The sequence below is a fragment of the Pyricularia oryzae genome, chromosome 6 (genome assembly GCF_000002495.2).
Source record: "Pyricularia oryzae 70-15 chromosome 6, whole genome shotgun sequence".
In the NCBI taxonomy this organism is placed as follows: domain Eukaryota; kingdom Fungi; phylum Ascomycota; class Sordariomycetes; order Magnaporthales; family Pyriculariaceae; genus Pyricularia; species Pyricularia oryzae.
The window spans coordinates 3780047-3800467 of NC_017853.1; the positions used below are offsets into that span (position 1 = coordinate 3780047).

Sequence of the window (20421 nt, forward strand, 5' to 3'; positions counted from 1 at the left end):
GGCAGCGCGGTACCTGCATGGGCACTCCACCAATTGTTACTCCGTCGGCGGGAAAATAAAATCCAGCACGCCCCAACTGCCGTTGTTCGCTCCGCGGTTTGCCTCGGCAACATTGAATGACCCGGGGAACCCCACACCAATCGCAAGGGCTCAAAGCCTCGGGCGCTTGGGGAATCAGGATCAAATCGCCACCACGACATCTTTTGTAAGACTGCTTCTTCTCTACACATAACTTTTTGGCAGACTTTCTAACTTCGTTTCGCTTCACGCAGCAGCCTCATTGTTTTTTTCCGAAAATTCCAATTTCAGTTGAACAATACAAGGTCGCTACCACACAACCGTCAAAATGGCCGTTGAACGTCTTGGCTCCATTCTCAAACACCTCACCCCGGGCAATGCCCTTTCAACCATGTACGTTACTTGCCTTGACCGACCAACATCCTGCTTTTCATATCCATGATATCCTTAATACATTCCACTAACATCTGGCTCGTTTGCCGCATAGCACATCTAAAAACGACGACGACATCGTCATTACCTATGCCGCTCGTACCCCACTAGGCAAAGCCCGCAAGGGCGGCTTCAAGGACACCTCGCTCGAGTACATGGTGTTTGCGCTCTTGGACCAAGTGCGGCAACGCAGCAAGATCGACCCGAGCCTCGTCGAGGACATTTGCATGGGCAATGTCTCAGATGGCAAGGCCGCCTACAAGCTCCGCGCCGCCGCCCTTGCCGCCGGCTTCCCCAACACACACTCCGCCTCGTCCGTCAACAGGTTTTGCTCGTCGGGCCTCAAGGCGACGGCCGATATCGCACATGCCATCAGCAACGGCAGCATCGAGGTCGGTATTGCCCTAGGTGCCGAGAGCATGTCCATCGGCGGTGACGCGTTAGATCAGCCCTTTGACGAGGATGTCACCTCGCAAAACCAGGAGTCGAAGGACTGCATGATGCCCATGGGCTGGACGTCAGAGAACGTTTCGAGCGACTTCGGTATCAGCCGCGAGGAAATGGACAAGTTCGCTGCCCTCAGCTTCCAGAAGGCTGAGAAGGCACAAAATGCCGGCTGGTTCGACGACGAAATTGTTCCGATCCGCACCAAGGTCAAGGGCCCTGACGGCGAGGTCAAGGAGGTCACGCTGACAAAGGACGAGGGCATCAGGCCCGGCACAACAGCGGAGAGTCTGGGAAAGATCCGCGCCGCGTTCCCGCAGTGGGGAAGCACGACCACGGGAGGAAACGCTAGCCAGGTGACGGATGGTGCCGCAGCGGTGTTGCTAATGAAGCGGTCAACGGCCAACAAGCTTGGGCAGCCCATCATGGCCAAGTACGTCGGGTCGACGACGGCAGGTCTGGCGCCGCGCATCATGGGAATTGGCCCCACTGTCGCCATTCCCAAACTACTGGCCAAGCACGGCATCACGCTGGCTGACTGCGACGTTGTCGAGATCAATGAGGCGTTTGCCAGCATGGCGGTCTACTGCCGCGACAACCTCGGTCTCGACGCCGAGACCAAGATGAACCCACGCGGTGGTGCCATCGCACTCGGACACCCGCTCGGAGCGACCGGTACGAGGCAGATCGTTACTGGTCTGAGCGAGTGCAGGCGGACGGGCAAGAAGATCTTATTGACCAGCATGTGCATCGGCACGGGTATGGGCATGGCTGGGTTGTTCGTTAATGAGCAGTAGAGTGATGGATTGCTGATATTGTTGTTTTGTCCTGTAAAACTGCTAAGTATGTAAATTGTTATCAATACCTAACTTGGTTATCTCGTATGGGTATATCTACCCGGTTTCCTCAGCTGCTTTAGTAGTGGGTCATCCATGAAGAACAAGTCCGGCTTGTTCGAATCTGCAAGATAAGGCTGTCTTACAGTACCACACCACAACCATGCGATGAACGCTCAAAGAATTGTTCAGCCAAGTTATGTAACGGTCTGAAATATAACGATGCCCTCTCCGGCGCGATCATGATACCCTTTTGTTTTTTTACTTTTTACTTTTTACTTTTTGCGCTTCTTGCCCGAGGATATTTTTAACACCAAAGAAATTCCCTGCTGTGACGAGCTGAGAAAGGGCCCGTCCGGATGCATGGCACTAATTTCCGATTCTTGCAGCTCGCCAAGCAGTCAAGGTCTCGGCAGCGATCAATACGGGCCAGCCAGCAGAGACTGCTGTTGGCCACCGGCCAGGCATCCACCCCCGCCCTTGCCGCCCTCATACAAACCTAGCCATGGCGATTGCGCAACTTCCACCTTTCCCATCTTGAGTTACATAGGTGCTTCATTGTTTGCATTTTTTATCTTTCCCTTGAATCAGCTTGGCTTGGATTCCTTCGCCCCTATTTTTCTTCAGTTTTATTTTTCCCGGACCACGTTCGTTTCCAGATTCTGCAATAGATTTCAATGTCTTCTACAGTCTTTGCTTCGTTACATTAGCTGATCGACTGATTGGTTTGATCTTAAACTGGATGTTGTCTCCTTCAGTCACCCAGCCAGTACCATTTGCCGCCTCGTTTTGTGGACATATATCGACTTGGTTTGTGCGCATAGCATGCCTGGCAGCTTATAAAGAGCCTGGCAGTTTATAAGATAGTATAGAATCATAATTCTCTGGTCCTCATCGGGCCTTCCGCTGCGTCCTCGGCATCCGTCGCAATGCTCCTGCCGGCTAGCCTCATCACACTCACTGCACTGGCCCTTGCCTACGCGCAGACCGTTAGGCCGAACCCAAAGCGCGGTCTCGTCTTCGTCCCCGAGGACGCAACTCCAAGGGACAACTACATTTGGACGAGGCCGCCGACGACGCTTTCGTGGTACTATAACTATGGCCCGGAGCCGTCAGTAGTCTTCAACAACCTGACGCAGGACCAGTTCGAGTTCGTCCCGATGCTGTGGGGCGTGCCGTCGGACCCCGAGGTGGCTAGGACGGACACTAAATTTGCAGAAACCGTCAAGGATGTGATCAAGAAGCGTGGCGTCAACATCACGCACGTCATGGGCTTCAATGAGCCAGATATGGCAGGCGAGGGCATGTCCAACGTCAGACCAGATGTCGCGGCGCGTGTCTGGGTCAACAACATTGTGCCGCTGCAAGAGATGGGCGTCAAGGCCGGTCTCCCGGCGCCGACGGCAAGCTGGGACGGCATACCTTGGCTCAGGCAGTTCTTGGGCAACTGTAGCAACATCATCAGCGCTGGCGGCGAGAGTAGAAACTGCACTTTTGACTTTGTGCCGATCCATTGGTACGGGAACTTTGAGGGTCTGGCATCCCACATCGGAACGTATGCTGCTGCGTAAGTACTCTTTCCAGCCCTCGTTTGGCAGTGCGGTTGGCTTAGAAGCGAGAAAACTAACAGCCTTCCCCGACAGATTCCCCGGCAAGAAGATATGGGTCACCGAGTACAATGCCGACCATCAGGACCTGGCAGCAACGCAGGATTTCTTCAAGCGCTCGCTCGAGTATATGGACCGCATTGACGACGTAGAGCGTTACAGCCTATTCGGTGCATTTCGGGCCCCTACCAGTAACGTTGGCCCGAACGGAGCCATGCTGTCTGCCGGAGGAGAGCTGACTGACATTGGGGCGTGGTATCTCGGCAGGGAGGCCATGGGAGTGGCGCCGTCCAGTACAGTGGGGAGTGCTGCGACAGAGATCCAAGTGGGATTGAGAGGATGGTTCGCCATGGTATTTGCTGCAGTGCTCGTGCTGTGATAGAGCACATGACGCGGTGCTACAGCTTCGAGCGTGAAGACAAGGACGATGTTTACTGGGTTTATGCTTTTATGACTGGCTTACTTACTGCACTTGTCGAGCATTGTTCTGTAAATACAGCATGATACACACGGCGTGATAACGATGATTCTAAGAGGCAGCTGTTTACTTTTCATAGCGAGGTCGCACATATTTGGCATTTGGATAATGTTTTGCAATCTCAACACAAAACTCAAAGCCCAGTATCGTATTGGAATGAAGGCTCGGCGCGCCCGACAAAGTTCCACCTCCTAAAGGAGTGGACTACCTGCAGGGCATTTCGCCTTGACTTGGGCCGCTCGTATCCTAGACGGCCTCCGCTGCGACCGGTCGCACCTAAAGAAGAACTCTCCTGAGGTTGTCAGGGGGGCCATACTGTTTATGGTATTCGCGTATGGCATCGCATTGTAAACAGACACAGTTGATATGATGTACGGAGGTGTAAATTAAAGCCGATTTCGAAGGCTAAGAAGGGGTAGGTATCGTGTCTGTTATCTGCTATCTACTTTTCCGAGAATCTAGACTAGGGGTAATAGGTAACTAGGGTAGACAAAGCTACCTTGACCAACTATTATTAGGTAACCATGACATTCGATGCAAAAAGTACATCAAGTCACAAAACATACAACACCGAGGATTCCCCAGTGGTCACCCACCTGAGTACTAGTTCGGCCCTCACTGGTTTGACTAGGGGAGAGCGGACGGGATCCCGTGTATTCCAGTGGGTATGGTCGTATGTGCTTGTACCCCATTGCAGTCATGTTCAAGAGGTCTGCTTGATTGGCAACAAGCAGTTGTGGTCCTGGATTAACACCATAAAAACCATCATGTCACGGATTATATACATCAGTCGAACGTGCAGTTCATGTCCATGCCCAAACATCGTACATTACCAATACTATAAGTCTCTTTTGCAAAAAAACAGCTTTGCATCAGGACGCCTATCGCCTTGTTCTAGACCCGTTACCCAAGAACTCTCCAAGTTGCAAGGACGTCACTCCTTCCCTTGCCGAACCTACTGAGGATGCAACGCCCAATATGGTCGACTCGAATCCGCGCAGGACCTCAGCCAACTCAGCAACCTGATCTTCCTGACCACCCGGTCCGGTACCGTTGGTGCCATTATTCCTTGCTGTCGCAGCACGCTGCAGCTGGTCCACCAGGTTTCCGCCAACGGCATTCATGTGGCTCTCGATCTCGCTCAAGTTCCGCTGGAACTTTTGGAGCTGCTCGTCCATCTCGTCTGCTGTTTGCGAGAAGAATGCTATCAAGTCCGCGTTGCTGTCCCCGCTGCCTGCCCCTGCGCCGCCCGCATCTCCAGCCGCCGCGGCAACTGCATCCTGTTGCTGCCGCCAGAGCCCTGCGGTGTGGTACTGCGCCGGCAGCTTGAGATTGTCGACGGCCTTAAAACTCAGCTTGGCCTGTTCCGCGTCCACGTGGACCAGCTCTCGGACCGCCTTGACGGCCTGGGCGTCCTCAGACAAAGTATCGGCCGCACCATCGTACTTGCGCGTGACGAAGCGCACATCGTTCGGGATGGCGGCGAGTTGCTCGCCGTGAGCAGGCATAAAGGCCTCAACGTCGTTGCACTGGTTGATGACTGCTTGAATACCCTTATCTATCTTCTGTATCTCCTTCTGTATCGTCTCCTCAAGATCGTTGAATCGGGTAGTTGACTTGAGATTCGACAAATCTATACGAACGCCTGGCACGACCTGTTGCGACTGGTTTGTGGACTGACCCATAGTCAGGCCGGGGGGTGCGGCGGTTGAGCTGTTGAAGGTGCGGCCAAACATGCCCCCGGGTTGCTGCTGCTGCTGCTGCTGCTGCTGAGGTTGCTGGGATTGGCCAAGAAGAGTGTTGCCACTGATGAACGCCGTTGATTGTCAGTCAACGGTCACAAAACTTCAGGAAGACATTAAGGAAATGAGCATTCGCTTACAAGAGTGAGGGCTTCTGCTGTTGTTGGGCTTGTTGTTGCGGCTGCGATAAGCTGTTGCCGAAAAGGCCACCACCACCAGTTGTTGTTTGCTGCGTCGAATTACCAAAGAGTCCACCGCCACCTGCACCTGTGTTTTGTTGTGTCGAACCGCCGAAAAGGCCGCCGCTTGCTGTCGTTTGCTGTGTTGAATTGCCAAAGAGCCCGCCACCACCTGAACCCGTAGTTTGCTGTGTCGCGTTGCCGAAGAGTCCGCCGCCTGCAGTTTGTTGTTGCGGTTGAGCCGCTGCAGAGTTTCCGAAGAGTCCTCCACCTGTCGTCGACTGCTGAGGTTGCGCAGCTGTCGAGTTTCCAAAGAGCCCCCCTCCCGCTGTCGTAGTCTGCTGGGGTTGTTGGGCAGCTGTGTTACCAAACAGGCTAGGCTTGGGTGCGTTGTTGGCTGTCGCATTCGCATTACCAAACAGGCCTCCACCCGTCGTCGTGCTGCCCGCTGCTCCGAACAAGCCACCTCCCGTCGTGCCGCCAGCCGCCGCGGGCTGGGAGGCCGCTGCCGTGGCGCCGAACATGCTGCCGCCCGCTGCTGTTGTAGGCTGCTGCGTGTTTGTGGACTGTCCAAAGAGGCTCGTGCCTGTCGTGGCGTTGTTCGCGTTATTGGCGCCAAACAAACCTATTGTTGTCGGTGCTGCAGAAGAAGGCTGTTGGGTTGTCGATGCTCCGAAAATACTGCTGGCGCCTCCGGCTGGTGGAGGTTGTTGCTGACTCGAGCCACTTCCACTGAAAACGGGTTTGCGTGGGTCAGTAAGATGGGGACGCCAGAGAAAGAAACAACAGGAAGAAAAAATAATAATAATAATAAGATAAAACAAAGCAGTTGGTGGTGTCCGCGTTCCAGAGGCGAGATCCTTTCACACAGTCCCACTTTCAGGGCGGTGTGTGTGTTTTTTTTTTTGAGATCAAGTACCTAGTGCGGAGCTAAAAGCGGATGAATCAACGCGTGTGGAATCGCGACATATGAGATGCCTGGGTAGGTAGCTCGGTACAGTAGCTTGAGTAGCTCCATTTAATCAACTCAATAATAAATGGATCAGACGCTTACAATAGGTTCGCTGCACCTGTGTTGATACTCAGCCCTCCAGGCACACTCGCTGAGCGTAAAAGAGACATTGAAATCGTCTGCGCGTGATGCGGCCGACTTTTCTGCGTTGATCTCAATGCAATTGGAATTCCAGAAACGGCGAAGGGTTGTGTTTCTGTAAGGTAAGCGCTAATTAAATACAATGCAGTACCTACCTAGGGATTGCGCAGTGAGTAAAGCTGGTGGGTGGGTGGCACAAGGAGCCTTTGGATCGCGTCGCAAGAGTGGGTCTAACCTTTGCTACGCGACGACAGACAAAACCTCTCTAATGGCCGCCCAATCAGAATTAGGATCAACACTTGCTTAGCTCAAGCTTCCCCTTCCCTTGCATCGAAATAGACGTGGGGAAACCAAACTGTTTAACATTTATCACTTACCATTCATTCGCCTTTGCATTCAGCACAGAACACCCACTTGAACTGAGACGTCTTCGACATTACGTCGTTCAGATCGCAATTGTAGCAAGACAAAAATTCTGATATTTGTTCGCCCGCACCCCCGGTTGTTCGAAGCAACAAAACCTGCCCAGCATGAGTGTGGAAATGGATGAAGATGACGACTTTTACGCCCCTGAAGAGCCAATCGCGCCCCCAGCATCGGTAGCAGCACCGGCGAATTCCACAACCGCAGCATCTGCCGCAGCGACAGCTAAGCCAACAGCTGCCAAGAACGAAGATGAGGACTTGGAAGAAGGAGAGGAGGAGGACGAAGGTGGCGCTATGGATGAGGACGACGATGATTCCGTAATGATGCCTGTTCCACGGCCCTACACTCGCATGTTTTGTGACATGTCTACCTCATCTACCTAACCAGGTTCAATCCCGCTAATTCCGGCTTCCTAGGATATCGACATTATCACTGAACGCAAAGACGGCACAAGTGCTGCCCCGCCGTCACAGTCCAAGTACAGCGAAATAAGGAGCATCCCGCAAAGATCAGTAGCGACAGACGGAACAGCTCCGGCAAAAGCAGCCCCTAACAAAAAGGAGGATACCGTCAAGGGATCCGATCTCCCTCCAGTCACCAAGTCCAATTTTGATCCCTACGCCATTCCTGAACACAAGCCTACCGGCAAGCCCTTGACTCAAGTAAATATAGACGAGGGTACGTATCTAATGCCTCCGCCGTGGCTTTTCTGCTTCCGCCCCCCTCCTCCCTCTCTTTGCATAGTCCAAACGTGCATGCTAAGATCGTCCTGTTATATCCCCACACAGATCTCGGTGAGGATGCCGCGCCCTGGCGCAAGCCCGGCACCGACATCAGTGACTATTTCAACTACGGCTTCGACGAGTTCAGCTGGGCCATATACGCGCAGAAGCAGAATCAACTGCGCTCCGAGTATAGTGCCGACGCCATGTCCCAGAACAGCAAGAAGATGATGGAAGACCTGAACATGATGATGATGGGGGGCATGCCCGGCGGTGGTCCAATGGCGGGTGGCATGCCCGGAATGGACGGTGGCGGTGGCATTCCGCCCGAGATGCAGGCCATGATGCAGCAGATGATGGCATCGGGGATGGACCCAAGTCAGATGGACCCGGCAACAATGTTTGCTGCAATGCAGGGAGGCGGTGCTGGGGGTGGGCCTGGAGGTGGTGGACAAGGTGGTGGAAACCAAAACTTTGGTGGTGGTCAGGGCTTTGGTGGTGCCCAAGGAGGCCAGGGCTACGGATACGACCAACAGCAGGGAATGGGCGGCAGGGGAGGTTTCAGAGGACGCGGCGGCAGGAGGTGGTAACGAACGGGTGGCTTGTTGGACTTCATCCCCAGCTATATGGGGATTGGAGATAATTGATATCCTGAAATCATTCTTTTAGCGTAACTGAAACTGGTATCTGCCCAAAAGAAACGCCGTACAATGAAAACGCCTGGCGCCGCCGGTATGGTGATACAAGGAAGAAAATAATAATAATAATCCTCAACCGCCACAAACATCAGTAGATGCCCTCTGCTCCATCATCCCCTTCGTCGTAGTCGTCGTAGTCGTTGCCGTCAAAGTAAGCCTCGGCATTGTAATCTCCCTCGTCCGAGTCCTCAAACTCATCGTCCATCTCCTCCTCCATGCCCTCCTCATCCTCTGCATCCAGATCGCCGTCCTCTTCCTCCTTGGCAAGTGCCTCGAGGCGCTTTTTGCGCTCCTCCTCCGTCTCGTTCCGTCCAAAGATATCCTCTGCGGTTCGGAGCGAGTGGACATCGGAAAGAGTAAGTACCTTCTTCTTGCCGGCACCACCGCGCCCACTCTTACCGGCACCATCGTTGCCATCGAGTGTGTCGTGTAATTCGGCGGGAAAGAGAGTTTTCACTGATTGCGGCACACCAATCGGTCAGCAGTCTAGAACGTGCACATACGTTGTGTATATTCGCATTAAAGGAGGATGGGATGTGAATCTGGAGAGCTAATAGTTTTTAGACGTACTGAATGGCCTCGCCGAGAGGTCTGGCAGGGTGCGCTCCCTGCGCTCCAGCCTCTTCGAGTACATCGGCATGCTGAAGAAAGGGTCAACAGTGGCCTTGTTCTTGACGCCGTAACGTTGATTGACCTGTTCTTGGCCATAAGTTCGCAACGGAGTGTCTGAGTCGACATTCCAGGTTCTGGTCTGCGTGTAAAGTGGCCCGGAGTGAATCTGTTCGCATACGAGCAGGTACGATGAGACTTGAGACTTTTCTCTCGTGGTCAAAGGCGCGGCTGTTGGGACGACATATTCCTGAATTGTGTGATTTGAGCATGTCAGCAGCCGCCAATAAAGGCGCAGAAGTGCAATAGACGGCCGCGCTTAGTACATAGTGGGTAAGCTAGATCGGAGCTGAGCACAAACGTACCGGGAACACCTCGGACGGGCGCATGTCGGCCTTGAGGGTTGGGTCATTAGCCCAAGCGACATTGGCAAGACTCCCTCTGGCGCCGCCTCCACGGCCGCCACGGAAGCCTCCGCCTCCTCTGCCACCGCCGCGGCCGGACATGGTGTAGCAGGACTGGGCGTGGGCGTGGGCGTGGGCGTGGGCGCCGGCGTGTTTGTGCCTGCTTGCGTGTGGTGTTGGAGTTGTCGCGTCACGTCACAGCCAGTGAGCAATTGACAATCGGAGCTTGATAGGGAAAGAAAAAATTGGCGGGGTTGTACTGCCCGCTAGCTAAGGTACGATTTCTCCGGGGTGGAGTCATCAATGAAGTTTGTGGGGTTCGGCCTCGACTGAGGTAAGAGGTACCTACACGGTATATGAACTGTACTATACGTCAGTATCTCTCATGTACCTCTAGAACTAGCACCAAGTCCCCCGCAGCGGGGGAGCTTAAGGGCGTTTTGGGGTCGGCAGGGACCAGACAATTTAGAAGTACCAGGAGGCATCCATCAACTGACGAGGCTATTTTGTACCTTGCACGACACCTTCGCATAACCCTGAGATTGGTTGACTATCCATTTCCTTCTAACCTTCCACTTGATCAAAAAAATTTCCTCGATACCCACAAGCCTGAACCATTTACTGACACTAATCTTTCCCGTAATTGTAACCCGCTGCTCGTACTGACTTGATCACCTATCTACCAACTCAAACGAAAGAAGCGACCAAAGGTGTGGTCAGTTAGTGCACCATGGACGCCCTTCCAACTCGGTTGGAGAAGCTGGATGAGCATCTTGATGAGCTTTCTAGCAACCCTGAGACACCCATCGACGCAGTTCTCTTTGACCATGTCGAGCTTCAGGTCACAGGTAAGCAGCCTTGCCTCTTTTTTTTTTTTTTTTTTTTTTTTTTTTTGCTCTGTTTTGCTTCTTTTTTTACCTTTACCTCCTTCTTTCTTCTCTTATTCCCAACCCAAAAGGCCCGCTTAAGCGGCTTGAAGAGCTAGATTAACAAGTCAAATTGCTCACAATACATACCTATCTGATGACTTGATTTAGAGGCAAACATACCTCACCTAATGCCGCGGCTGCTTCCCAAGGTCGCCTCAATCCTAAGGAAGTACCAGAAAGACCCTCAAGTCCTATGTAGTTTGGCCCTCAAACTCCTGCAACAAGCAACCTTGTCCCAGGTTCTCTCTCTCACTTCGGAAGAGGACCTCGCCGGGGCTCTGCAATCTCCCGCACCATCGGCCAATATTCTTGCCATGGAAATACTTGGCAAGGCGGCTGCAACACCCGCCGAGGTTGCCATTTTGTCTGTCTCTACGCCTCTAGTTACTGGGTTTCTTTCCTGTTGGCTCTCCTCCCCGGATGTTGGTGTTGGAGAGCGAGGAATCAAAGTTCTGGAGGCACTCCTCGAGACAGACTGCCCCACGGCTGGTAACGATATTGGTGGTGGCGACAGGATGCAGCTAGCTAAAAAACGAGCCCCGGGGCATGGGAAGCTTTGGCGTCGACTGTTCCAAGACAGGGATGTCTTTGGATTGCTGATAGAGCTCCTCGAGGGACGGCATTTCGACAGCACTACTCAGCCACAACAGCAGAGCCTGGCACATGGTCGGATTCTCCGCCTAGTCCCCACTCTGGCACGCATCAACCTCGCTGGCATCACCCAATGTGGCTTCCCAGAACTCCTCCCCAAAGGAAGAAGAGCCGGTGGCCAGACGGCCGGACCGGACAGCCTACTCCACTATGTTACACTACGTATGGTGGACATGGAGGACCCGCTAATGAGACTGTCGCTTGTCGATTTTATTGAGACTTTGGTGTTGGAGCTGAGATCATCCGAGTACTCGCCAGCAAAGGTAGAGACATTGCGCGGACTGTTGAGGGATGCTACGGCCATGGATCGGTCGTTAACGGAGACGCTGCACACGCTACCAAATAGGACTGAGGAAGCCGATGTGATGACGGAATGGGTCAATGAGGTCTTGCCTGCCTCTGCTACGAGAGTGCAGTGATTTACTGTCGAGGTGTAAAAGACAACGGACAACTAGCGGATGTCATGTATACTTTGGCGGCCTACTGCAACAGTGTCCAGCAGCTTGATTGGCGCCTGAGATGCAAATAAAAAGAGGCATCCCTCTCCAGTGGCAACTTGTGAGCAGTGATGCTCTGTGGATCTTAGGTATTTGCCAGGGGAAACTTGCATGTTTTGATGTAATCCGCGGTCTTTTGGGGTTTTTTGGCCAGAAGCTGCAATGTGGTGCGGCTTTCCCTCCAGATTGGTTACACAATAGCTCGAGTTCGAGGCTATCTTGGTCTAATCTAGGAGCTTCCAGAGCCATACAATACCGAGTGAGGAAATAACAACAAAAACACAGAATTTCCGGCACTGAATAGTTCACAGAGTTGGGTTTCCTGAATAAACCAAATCCATTACCGCGAAATATATGCCGGGCCAAACTGCATGAACAATTTCATATTGCATGCCCCTTCCTGTATTATATCCCGGTTGGGACCGGATGCGGAGCTCGGGTTCGACCGGGCAACGCGGCGTCGTTTGTGAGAATGTCCTGCTTGTTCAAGTTGACGGCTTTCTGAGTAGACGCTGCGCAGACTGTGATCCAAGTTGTGCTGGGGTTGGGAGCCCAGAGAGTGGTGTATATCTTCTCCACTGGGCAGAAATAGACGTCTTGCCGAATATAGATATCTGAGCAGCCGTGGCAGTCGACTGGAGCCGTCATAGTTCTTGTTGCCGAGTACAGCGTCTCTGTACCATCCCAGTAGCAAGGGATGTTGTTGTTACGTATCGTCGTTGTGCAGCCGCGGGCCATCAGTTGAGGAGCTGCGTCTGTGGCCCTCTTATCCGGAACGACATGGTGGCTGTCGGTAGTCGCCGCGGGAGAGTTACTTTGGAGCTTCGCTTGTGGAGGATTTTCTTTCGCCAGTTGCTCCGGCGAATATGCAAAAAATGGGGATGCTACAGCCGTGGCTGGCCATACCCCTAGAGCAAAGAGTTGGAAAATGCCCATGGCTGCTGTGTGTTGTCTGAATGGCATAGATTGTGTCGAGATAACCGGGATAGATATGCAGGTGATATGTCTTGACCTCGCTGTGACGGGGTGAATTCACCAGCTACAATGTCCAGGGTCTGGAGTTTTTGTACAAGCCCCCGATTCTGAGACCCGGGTTCTTTCACAGAGCCACGAAAGACAGTCCAGAAATTGGTTGGCACAAAACAGAAAGTGAGGGTGGTACTCGGGGGCTCTGGCACAAATTAAGCAAAGACTAGTCTGCTACAGGCCGGAAGTCGGCTATAATTAGCTCCTGCGTGGTTGCGTTTGCAGTATAGATCACACTATTCCTAAGTACCAGGAAATCAACCGCCTCAATGGCCAACAGCTGCCGGGACATATAGCACGGAAAGTATGTGATGCCCCTCTCTGTCCGAGGTGGTGTGGTGGCTATCAGTTCCCGATGTGATTATCACGGCCTAGACTCAAGTCGACGCCGCACGCATAGGCCTCTCTCCTGCACGATATTGCTGCAGTACTGCGGGTTGCGGCTGTTGTAATGAGTGGGGAATTCCTCTTCGAGCAAGGATAACAATGTAGTATGTATACAGTTTGGACATGCTCGACCACAAAAAGGATTGAAAGAAAAAAAGAGTTAGTAATATCCGCTTCCGGATTTGTGTCTATAGCCAAGCCCGAACAGCCGCAGGATCCGGCACAAGTTAAATATTAAATCAGATGCGGGGCCCATATTTGATTGCGTTGTATACATGGAGTGATTTCACTGCAGGAGCTGGGACGGTACAGGCTGTAGGGTGACGGCTAAATCAGGATTATATCAACAGAGGCTGATTTCGGATTCCCCAGAACATTGGCTGCCAAGAGATTCTGTACGTGGGAAGAAAACACAGAGTAAGACCAATAAGGCGAAGACCACCTAAACGTAGAGTCACGGAGCTCCCGGAAAGTGCCGAGAGGCTCAATGACTACAACTAGCTCGATCGATTTCATGAAGCAAGAATTTCGATAAAGAGCAGCCAGGTATTCCGAGAATAGGTCGCTCCAGTATATATAACCGAACGCTAAGTGATTAACCAGGGATAAAAGCCATTGTTACCCGGACTAGGCCGAATATTTACTAGTTGTACATTCCCGGGCCAGGCCAGTCGAAGTTGAGGCCGGATCCTTGGCCGTTCATCTATTGCGTAATCACACTTAGTCATCTCTGTCTCTCTCGATACCTGGATCGGGGCTATACGTGGGAGGATTCATAGAAAGGTATGAGGGTGCAAATTCGGCTGCTGCTTACCATAGTCCCCAGGTCCCAAATGCCGTCCATGTCAAATGACAGGTCAGCGATCCCGCCGAATGCGACGAATTTCTCCTGGGGGGTGCTTTCCGCCGTTGTCATCTCCATGTCCGAAGGGCCGAAGCCACTATCGGCGACATTGCCTGTGTCTCCTGATGTTGAAAGGTTCCTTGCCGAAGCTGTGATTCCCTCTATTGTGCCTGCACTGGCTTGTTTTCCAGCGTCACTTACATTCAGTGTGGACGTTACGTTGGCTTGCACGGATGAGACACCTACCCGGGCAGCCAATTCCTTGAGCAAGCCGTGACATTTGGATATGGACTCCTTGATGGAAGCAATGCTCCTGGCGCGCATTTCATCGTCCGATTCGCCCCTATGGATGGACCCTGCCTGTGACAGAACACAGTTGACAAATATCAAGCCTTTAGTGTTGGTGTCGCCCGCTAGAATACGCCGCTCTGTCCAGGCAGCAAACCCGCGCAAGGCACACAAGAGATCGGCAAAGGGCATTACACCGAGGCCAAAAGTTGTCTTGGGTGGTATCCCGCCGGGTTGCAAGTGTGCATCCAGCCCAGAGCCCACAAAGTCACCGGCAAAGCCGGCCTCTGTTCGCGTGGCTTTCTCCTCTCGCAGTTGCCAGATGAGCTCCGTAGCCAAAGTTACGGTGCTCTGCAAATTGTTATTTCGGTATATCCCGGAGCCACAGATTGACAGGCGCACAAAGTCGGCCCTTGCTGCAGACTCGGCTGCTCGGCCATCCTCGGAGACGCCATCACTGCAGCAGGACCGATGGAGCATCATTGCAGTCTCAACCGATACCTTTCGTGAGAAGTAGTGTGATGGATCTCGCTGAAGCGCAGTTTGCCAAGGCATGTGGAGGGCCAAGAAGTAACGATGCGTGATCAATTCTGTCATGAGAATCTGGAACTCTGAAGGATGCTGGTTTGTTGCACTGCCGGGGGAGTCACGGCTGTCTCGGGATCTGAAGGCCCGGAGAATCATGGACAAAGTTCGGCATGCAGCAGTCATTTCCGTGTTGAGCCGGAGAGTCGTGCTGTAGTTCCCATTGCTGCGGAAGTCATTCAGATATTGAGCGATGGCGAGACGGGTTGGGAAGGATTTGTGGAGCGCGATTTGGACAGATGTTTGAGTGAAATGGTCGGCGGGCATAGGCTGGGGTGGCTCCAGCGCGGGTTCGCCTTCGGTATCGTCCAGTTGAACATCATCAAAGTTGGACGGAAGTTTGGTGTCGAAGTCGGAGAGTGAGATTGACGCTGGTCCACCCGAATCTATGCTCGCTTGTAGCGCCATCTCCAATATAGTTCCCCAAAGCCTCCGTCGTATCTCTGCACGATAGGTGGGCATCTTGGAAAGTTTGTCAGGGTCACGATGTAGGCCCATGAATATGGCGTTGCGCAACAATTCTCCGGCAGATATCCATGTCAAGTCTGCGCCAACGCCAGTCGTCTCACGAGCAATGTGCAGTAAGCACATGCTTTGCATCGCATCGAGAGACAGACGCGCCTTGAACGTGGGCGTTGGCATCGTGATCCAATGCTGGGCATCGTATAACCACTCGGTAGCCTGGTGCCGCAGGGAAAACATATCGTCGTGCAGGCAGGCTCCGATGGCGAGCACAAGCTGTAGCTGGATCAAAAAGACATCTCGAACAGCCGTCGGATCCTCCCAATACTTGGCGTACTCCCTGCGGAATTTTGGCACGTGCAGGATGCGATATACTGTCTCGAAAGTGCGAAAGTAGTTATCCACCAGTTGGTCGCACAGATCCCGAGAGCAAGGTGCACGCCTGCTCTGACTGAATTTGTGATTAGCAGACACAGGCATTCTAGCAGATTTTATACGTCGGCCTAGTCTTTTGTTGGCGCTAAGTCTGCTGTAAAGTGTCTCGCCTTGCTCCTCCTTCGAGTGCATAACTTCGATGATTAGGGGTAACTGCTATCGAGGCTCAGCGAACTGGTGGTCAAATGAGAGATGTGGCTTGAGGCACACGGCCTTGGGAAGGGAAAGAATAGAGAGGCACGTACGGCTACGGCGCTGTGCATCCAGTGGCTCACGCCAAAGTATCTTGTCTTCGCTAGGATGCCCTTGGGGGCGCCCCGATTTATCGTGCGCTGGGCAGCATCATGAGCGGAACCATCGGGGCCTGCGCTTGCCTGCCCTCGAGAAAGCCGCTCTTCGAGCTCGCGAATCCTCTCATTCAGAGAAGTCACGTTCGCATCCAGCGCGGACGATGGACTCCTCCCGTCAACCCCGGGATTGGACGAGCCCGAAGTTGCGGCAGGGGTCTGGAGGTCTTCAACAGCCCGGGGAGGCCAGACCGATTCCGGATCAGCCGGAGGCGTCAAGTCCGGAACCCGACGTCTAGGTACATGCGAAGCATGGTAGCTGCAAACATCCGCACACTGGTGACGAACACAGTTGGTACAGGGCACCGCCCTGTCGCATTTAACCTGGAAATCAAGCAAAACGGAATGGTGTTAGTCGCCTTGTGGTTATGTTGAATCGATGGCTGATTAGAGAAAAGACAGGTTTTGGTTCGGCCGAGGCACGGAGTGATCTCTCTTACAGGGATCAACAATCCGAGGCAGCTTGACTAACCTTTCTTCTCCTACACTCGTCTGAGCAGCACCATACGCGTATGATAGTTAGCAAGCAATGACAACAACCAATTATTGAGGACTATCATGGGATGAACATGTATTTCTTTGCGCAAGAAGAGCCTTTAACGCACCGCATGCCAACGCCGGTCTTCTTCGCTTCCTTTGCAGGCGGACCACACTGCTAGCTCCGACGTCCTCTCCCTGAGAGAGATCCATAAAGCTACCTGGACCTGTGGGTAGGCACCCAGTCGTGGAGGTAACTTTGCCAGCAATTGTCTGCTCTTCAACTGACTTGTTGTTGCTCGACCCCGGCCGAAAGTCCGCAAACAGACCTTCCCCGAACTCTGACATATTAGCAGTGGTAAAGCGCAACAATAACACAATGGTATGCAAGCAAGATAAAAGAAGCAAGAACAAGAATGCCAAGAGTGCCTAAGTGCGCATATGGCGTGCGAAATGAACACATTTGCTTACTATTGGCGCTATCTCCGCTAGGGGACGTCATTTGATGCCGATAAGTCCGTAGTTTCCCGTCTAAGCCCCGAACCCGATTCTCAGGGCTCATCCCTGAAGCGGAGTTCATAGACGAACCAGGGTCAGGATCGAGATGAACCCCCTTCAGAGATTCTTGGCCCCACTTTTTTCTGAAGGGAGTTTAACAACTGCAATACCCGCTTTGATCGCGGTATTCAATTGGTTAATTTCATTGTATAAAAAGGGTGTGACTATTTCACCGCCATGGATTGACTAATTCGCGGCCATATGGATTATTTTTTTTCAGTGCGATTCGTTTAGCAGCACAAAATGCCTAACAACTGCAAAACCACATGTCTTCTTTATTACAGGGGTAATAGTAAAATGTATACCTAGCGTATATGCAACGGGGATTATTTATTTTCTAACTAAAACTGTTAATTTCGTAGCCGAATAAATTATATTTAGATAATTCGTTATAAATTTGGGGTTAGATAATTATTTATATATCTGGTATTTGGCCGGGATATTATTAATTAAAATAGTAAAATTTAACTGTTTTTCGTTCGTGGATAATTGCAATTTTTTCCAATATTAGTTTAAATATAATTTCTTCTTAATAATATTAATATTCTTTGGTAGTTTTGCTTTTATATTTTATATACGTTGCGTATAACCCGGTTTTTGGGTTTTTTTTTAAAAAAATTAATAGTTTTCCCATTAAATTTGGCCGGTTATCTAATATATTTTGGGGCCGTTTTTCCTAAATTAAAAAACTTCTAAAATTATATTTCGATTTTTTATTTCCGTAATATCCAAAATAATTTGTTTTTTTTCGTCCGTGGTTTTCCCTTTAAAAATATACGGTTTCTATTTCGACGGTGCCGTTCCCGTATAAAATTGCCTTTTTTTCCACGGGTTGCAATTAGTATGGTTTTTTTCCGTTGTTAAAATATCCGTCGTTGCGTTATAACTTTTGGTAAAATATAATTATTTTATATTGCATTATCGAAAAATATTTATATAAGCTTATTATTAAATTATATATCGAAATATATATATATTTATACGCTATTATTATATTTTATATAACGTTAAAAGTTTTTTATTTCGTTTTTATTATCGTTTTCCGGTATTTTATACCATTTGGCTGTCCTTATTTTTTTAATTTGTTAAATTCGCGTCGTGGGTTTTTATACTTTTTATTTCCAAACGTATAATTATTTTTTATTTTAATTAACTTAAATGGGTGTTTTGCTGGTACGGGTATTTTGCGTACGTTTATAATTATTCCGTTATTTTATATACGTTAAAGTTTTATATAATCTTAGTTGTAAATGCAAATGCTGGTTACCGTAATTTTTATTTGTGCTAGATTTATATTTTGGTTAATATATATATATATATATATATTATACGTTTCGAATATATTTATATTATAGGAATTATTTTTGGTTGTAATACGTTATAAAATAATTATCGCAAAAAATAAAAATTACTGCTGGTTTGGTATTAAATTTTATTTAAATTTCCCAATTCGGTAAATTAATTATAATATATATTTTGTAAATATTTGTTATTTTATATTATCGGGGAGAGCAATTGTAAATTATTTTCTTATTTAGGTAAAATATATAATTGTTTCAAAAATATTTTGCTTAAAAGATTTTTACGTATGGGGGATATTTGGTGTTTGAAATTTGGTGGTTTTTAAAAATTAGGTTAATTGGGTTTATAAAATTCCGGATTATATTAAAAATAATATTCCGGGGAATTATATTAATTGGTCTTTTTGGTATAAATTAATATATTTTTATATATAAAAAATTATTTTTTTTACCGTAATATATTGGTTTAAAAATATAACTCCGTCTTTATTAAATCTTTCCGTTATATTTTATTTAATTTTTAACTTGAAAATTAATTAATCGTCTTAATATAATAAATTTGTTTTAAAAATAACCTATTTAATTTTCTTAAAATGTCCGAATCTGTAAATTTATGTAATTGGGTTTTTTATTAATATAAATTTACTGGTTATTTTACTATAATAATATTTAGTTTTTTACCGTTAAAATTCGGATATTTCGAGGTTTATATAAGTATTAATCTGCGTCGATTTTAAAACTATTATAAATTGAATAATTATTATTATAATAAATAGTCCAATTCTTTATATTATATTAATTAAATTATACCTATTAATGGTAAATATTATTAAACTTTGGTGGTTTTTCGGTCTTGCCCTTATAATTACGGTAAAATTAGGGGTATTATTTTGGTTTCCAGGGTAACTTTTAACAATGTAATATTTTGTCGCATTTAAAATGTTTGCCATTTTTGGCGTTTTTGCAAAATTGTCGGTAATAAATTGCGTTTAAACCCATAAATCCGCTATATATATTATATAAAATATTATATTGGCGAGGTATTTTAAAATATTGGTATTTGCATTTTATATTAATTTATTACAAAATTGGGCCCCATACGTTGCGTTTTTCCCGTCGTTCCAATTTTTATTTATAAAATCGGTTGTTTATTTTAACCGTCAATTTTATATATTTTATTAATATATTGGGTCGTTTGTTTTAACTAATTTGGTTTTAATTTCTATTTTAACTTTTATATAAAAACGAGTTTTTAGGGTCTTTTTACCCCATAATAATTTGGTAGTAACTTCTTAGAATTTACTAATATATTTAAATACCGGTTTAGTTTGGGTAAAGCGTATTAATTTACGTTTAACAGTGTGTATTTCTTTAAATTACCAAATATTTCCCTAAAGCATTTTTTGAAACTTTCGTAATTGTCGAAAATACGTTTGGTTTTAATTTTACGGTTTTTTTATTATAGTCCAAGCGATTTTGCAAAAAGAATTCGAACCAGGCGAACGTATTGCCTTTTAATAACGAAACCACGTAAATAATTTTATTTGCATTATTATTAAAATTATTTTCGTTAAAATAGAAATATACCCGGGTTTTTATAAAAAACTTTTATAAAATATTTGTAATATTATTGTAAAATAACGGTAAAAGATATTTAATATTATATTTATTAACTTGGTTAATGTATCTGGTTATTTATTCCTGGAATTATCGATTTTTTAACTGGAACGTTGCGATTATTTAATGTAAAACGTTGGCGCTGGTCGGAATGTTCATAATAAAAAGGGTTTAAAAAATAGTTTGGTTGGAAGATATTATTTCGGCGGTATTATTCGGTATATTTTAAAGCAGAGTATTAAACAAAAGCAATTAAAATATTACAATTAAAATATTAGGGTAATTTATTTTTATAGTAAAATATAATAGGTTAAAATAATTAAACGTTT

At 48.5% G+C, this 20421-nt stretch overlaps 9 protein-coding genes and 1 non-coding gene across 10 annotated transcripts; 4 read left to right on the top strand and 6 right to left on the bottom strand.

The window, feature by feature from the left end:
- Positions 1–346: 346 nt before the first annotated feature.
- Positions 347–1691, top strand: MGG_10700 (3-ketoacyl-CoA thiolase; the record flags this gene model as incomplete). The annotated part of the gene is made up of 2 exons (XM_003720296.1): positions 347–411; positions 506–1691. The coding sequence occupies 2 exons, from the start codon at positions 347–349 to the stop codon at positions 1689–1691; spliced, it is 1251 nt and encodes a 416-aa protein (XP_003720344.1).
- A 554-nt stretch (positions 1692–2245) lies between these two features.
- On the top strand, positions 2246–3958 carry MGG_10699 (uncharacterized protein). Its single transcript, XM_003720297.1, has 2 exons — positions 2246–3297; positions 3374–3958. The coding sequence occupies exons 1-2, from the start codon at positions 2660–2662 to the stop codon at positions 3714–3716; spliced, it is 981 nt and encodes a 326-aa protein (XP_003720345.1). The 5' UTR covers positions 2246–2659; the 3' UTR covers positions 3717–3958.
- A 416-nt stretch (positions 3959–4374) lies between these two features.
- Positions 4375–4490, bottom strand: MGG_20357. The gene has a single exon (XR_001729812.1). It is a non-coding gene; the product is annotated as a 5S ribosomal RNA (ribosomal RNA).
- A 58-nt stretch (positions 4491–4548) lies between these two features.
- Positions 4549–6976, bottom strand: MGG_10698 (uncharacterized protein). Its single transcript, XM_003720298.1, has 2 exons — positions 5698–6976; positions 4549–5621 (listed from the first exon to the last, which is right to left on the bottom strand). Exons 1-2 carry the CDS (start codon positions 6258–6260, stop codon positions 4697–4699), a joined length of 1488 nt encoding a protein of 495 aa, XP_003720346.1. The 5' UTR covers positions 6261–6976; the 3' UTR covers positions 4549–4696.
- Positions 6977–7127: 151 nt separating this feature from the next.
- On the top strand, positions 7128–8795 carry MGG_14293 (uncharacterized protein). The gene is made up of 3 exons (XM_003720299.1): positions 7128–7572; positions 7672–7933; positions 8044–8795. Exons 1-3 carry the CDS (start codon positions 7360–7362, stop codon positions 8565–8567), a joined length of 999 nt encoding a protein of 332 aa, XP_003720347.1. The 5' UTR covers positions 7128–7359; the 3' UTR covers positions 8568–8795.
- On the bottom strand, positions 8625–9955 carry MGG_10697 (uncharacterized protein). Its single transcript, XM_003720300.1, has 3 exons — positions 9650–9955; positions 9246–9534; positions 8625–9131 (listed from the first exon to the last, which is right to left on the bottom strand). Exons 1-3 carry the CDS (start codon positions 9788–9790, stop codon positions 8764–8766), a joined length of 798 nt encoding a protein of 265 aa, XP_003720348.1. The 5' UTR covers positions 9791–9955; the 3' UTR covers positions 8625–8763.
- Positions 9956–10158: 203 nt separating this feature from the next.
- Positions 10159–12157, top strand: MGG_10696 (uncharacterized protein). The gene is made up of 2 exons (XM_003720301.1): positions 10159–10536; positions 10726–12157. Exons 1-2 carry the CDS (start codon positions 10419–10421, stop codon positions 11685–11687), a joined length of 1080 nt encoding a protein of 359 aa, XP_003720349.1. The 5' UTR covers positions 10159–10418; the 3' UTR covers positions 11688–12157.
- Positions 12158–12170: 13 nt separating this feature from the next.
- MGG_14926 (uncharacterized protein) lies at positions 12171–12701 on the bottom strand (the record flags this gene model as incomplete). The annotated part of the gene is made up of 1 exon (XM_003720302.1): positions 12171–12701. One exon carries the CDS (start codon positions 12699–12701, stop codon positions 12171–12173), a length of 531 nt encoding a protein of 176 aa, XP_003720350.1.
- A 797-nt stretch (positions 12702–13498) lies between these two features.
- Positions 13499–16784, bottom strand: MGG_10694 (uncharacterized protein). Its single transcript, XM_003720303.1, has 5 exons — positions 16745–16784; positions 16612–16631; positions 16038–16463; positions 13993–15945; positions 13499–13881 (listed from the first exon to the last, which is right to left on the bottom strand). The coding sequence occupies exons 3-5, from the start codon at positions 16053–16055 to the stop codon at positions 13822–13824; spliced, it is 2031 nt and encodes a 676-aa protein (XP_003720351.1). The 5' UTR covers positions 16056–16463; positions 16612–16631; positions 16745–16784; the 3' UTR covers positions 13499–13821.
- A 2408-nt stretch (positions 16785–19192) lies between these two features.
- On the bottom strand, positions 19193–19425 carry MGG_17826 (uncharacterized protein; the record flags this gene model as incomplete). Its single annotated transcript, XM_003720304.1, has 2 exons — positions 19193–19214; positions 19286–19425. The coding sequence occupies 2 exons, from the start codon at positions 19423–19425 to the stop codon at positions 19193–19195; spliced, it is 162 nt and encodes a 53-aa protein (XP_003720352.1).
- Positions 19426–20421: the final 996 nt, after the last annotated feature.